This window comes from Lipotes vexillifer, unplaced genomic scaffold, assembly GCF_000442215.2.
Source record: "Lipotes vexillifer unplaced genomic scaffold, Lipotes_vexillifer_v1.1 scaffold135, whole genome shotgun sequence".
Taxonomy (NCBI): Eukaryota; Metazoa; Chordata; class Mammalia; order Artiodactyla; family Lipotidae; genus Lipotes; species Lipotes vexillifer.
The window spans coordinates 708,852-711,640 of NW_006774574.1; the positions used below are offsets into that span (position 1 = coordinate 708,852).

General features: G+C 49.9%; 1 protein-coding gene across 1 annotated transcript; it reads right to left on the reverse strand.

Annotated features, from left to right (window-relative positions):
- On the reverse strand, nt 1-2,165 carry LOC103076512 (nucleolar and coiled-body phosphoprotein 1-like). The gene is given in 2 exon segments (XM_082930849.1): nt 1-1,972; nt 2,047-2,165. Coding segments are annotated over 2 exon segments (2,091 nt in total).
- Nucleotides 2,166-2,789: the final 624 nt, after the last annotated feature.

Below are 2,789 nucleotides of genomic sequence, written 5' to 3' on the forward strand. Positions count from 1 at the left end.
TCACTCGCTGTCAAACTTAACAGAATTGACTTGGACAGAGATGGAGCCTCCCCGGTAACTGCCCCGCTTCTTCTTGGTTTTCTCATGCCGGAAGGATTTGCCTTTGGTGAACTTCAGAACTTGACTGGCTCACTCCCCCCAGTCTCCGGTTACACCCCGCTTGGCGTCAAAGGAATCGTCCGCCACTCGAGCATCCACCTCAATCTCCCTGATCCTTCGGAATGGGGAGGATCCCCTTCATTCTCCTTTCTTCCTTCTAGGAAACGTGTTGCGGGTCTGGGGCTTTATCTTCTTGGCTGGAGGAGTCTCTGCCTCCTTAGCAGCCTCATTCTGCTTCCACTTCTTTCCTGAACCTGGCTTAGCAACTGCCACTGCTGCCTTTTTCTTGCCCCCCTCCTCCGCATTGCCGTCCTTGTCTGCTTTTCCATTCTGGGCAGTCAGTGCAGAGGTGCCATTGGCCTTGGCGGTTTGTGGTCTTGGGGTGACCTTGGCCCTGGGCTTCTCCTCTTCCTCCTGCTCACTGGAGTCCTCAGAGGAAGAAGTGCTGCTGCTCTTGGCCTTTGCTTTCTTCAGAGAGGCTGGTTTGGAAGGGGCTAGAGTTCCCCCTGCCTTCTGTGGCTTCTTTTTGGCTGGGGGTTTAGGCGTCTTCTCTTCCTCGTCCTCCTCGCTGCTGGAGCTGTCTGACTCAGAGCTGCTGTCCCCACCACCCTGAGAGGCCTGCCTGGCAGGCAAAGACGGAGCTGCTTTGGCCGTCACCTTGGACTTAGGGCTGGCTACAGCCTTCGTCTTCTCGTCCTCACTGGAACTGCTCTCCTGCTCGCTGGAGGTGCTATCAGCCTTTCTGGTCAGAGGCTTCTGGCCAGTGGCAGCAGGCTGCTTGGGAGTTGTAGCTGGCTTAACTGCAGACTGCTTGGGAGTGGCAGCTGGCTTACCTGAGGAATTCTTGCCGGTACTGGCTGGCTTAGCAGGAGCTTCATCCTCAGAACTGTCGGAGTCTGAGCTGTCTGAAGAGCTCTCTGCTGCCTTCTTTGCTGCAGCTGGTTTAGTAGTTGCTTTGGAGATGACTGCCTTAGCTGGGGGTCTCTTTTCTTCCTCAGAACTTGAATCAGACTCGTCGCTGCTCTCCACAGGCTGCTGCTTCTCTGCAGCTTTCTAGGGATCCTGACTTCCCAGGGACTTCTTGGGTGGGGGAACAGAAGGCGGGGGAACTGAACTATAGGGACTTGTTTTTTTCTTCATGGGTTTTTTCTTCTGCTCTTCCTCCTCCTCCTCTTCACTGGAGGAGTCCTCACTGCTGGAACTCTTTTGGGCAGGAGCGGCAGCTGTTTTCACTGGGGCCTTGGCCATAGCTTGCTTTTTAGGTACAGTCTCCTTAGATACGGCTGTTGCCTTCCCCTACTCTGAGTCATCATCACTGCTGCTGTTACTACCAGCTGCTTTGCCATTGACTACTTTAGGTGCTGGATGAGCTGGTGTACCTGGTTTGGCTAGGGCTTTAGCCTGAGCTTTAGCTGCCATGGGTGTTGTCTTTGGCTTCTGGTTCTTTGGCACCTCATCCTCTGAGCTTGAGTCAGAATCAGAATCAGAGCTCTTGGCCTTCTTAGGAGGAGCTTTGACTGTCTTGGCTTGGGGCTTAACTCCCTTGTGGACAGGCTTTTTCTTTTTGTCCTCCTCATCATCATCACTGGATTCTTCACTGCTGCTGCTGCTCTCTGATGCCTTGACCGCAGCCTTTCCAGGATGCTGAAGCAGACTGGCCCGCTTGGCATGTACAGCAGCTTTCTTAGTGGGAGGCCCTTGGGCTTTTTCCTCCTCACTGCTGTCCTCACTGCTGTCACTGGATGAAGTCTTCTTCTTAGCCTTCTTAGTCACTGGTCCATTTGCCTGTAACTTCCACTTTGGGGTCTTGGTGGACTTGAGCCAGAAACTATAGATGTCCAAGAGGAAAGAGGCGCTGGCATCCTGCTGGGTCCATGAAACAAACATCTACACAGGAGGATGTTTGCGGCAACGTGGTTTTTAATTCCAAATCACTGGAAACCATCAGCGCCTGTTGCCTTGGCAAACTTGTTGGCCACGTCTGAGAGCTGGTTATCGCGCAGAAAGCCGAGCACGAGGGGACACAGGTCGCTGGGAACCACGCGGCGCAAGCCGGCGTCCGCCATCCTCTCGGCAATACGTGTCACTACCGTTCGGTCACATTTATTTTAATTAAAATTTCCTTTGTGTCAATTACTTAGAAATATACCCTCTCTCCTAACCAGGCTGCTTATCACAAGGAGGCTCTCTCCCTCCATGCCTGCCCGTACCTCTCTCAGGTATCCTTTGCACAGATCCTGGTAGACTATGAAACTTTCACAAAATGAAGGCATAATCCAAATAACTGAGAGCATCCAAAGACCTATATTTTCTCATTTCTATTAAAGCAAATTTGATAATGTAAATTAATCTCCACAATCAACTTGATGTAACCTGCATCTGCGGAACACCTGAACAGACAACTAATTCATCCCAAATTGAGGCAGTGGACTTTGGGAGCAATGATATATATATTTTTCCTTTTTCTCTTTTTGTGAGCGTCTATGTGTATGCTTCTGTGCGTGATTTTGTCTGTATAGCTTTGCTTTTACCATTTGTCCTAGGGTTCAGTCTGTCCATTTTTTTGGTTTATTGTTTTTAGTATAGTTTTTAGTGCTTGTTATCATTGGTGGATTTCTGTTTTGATTTGGCTGCTCTCTTCTTCCTTTCTTTTTTTTTATTAACTTAAATTTTTTTAATAATTATTTTTT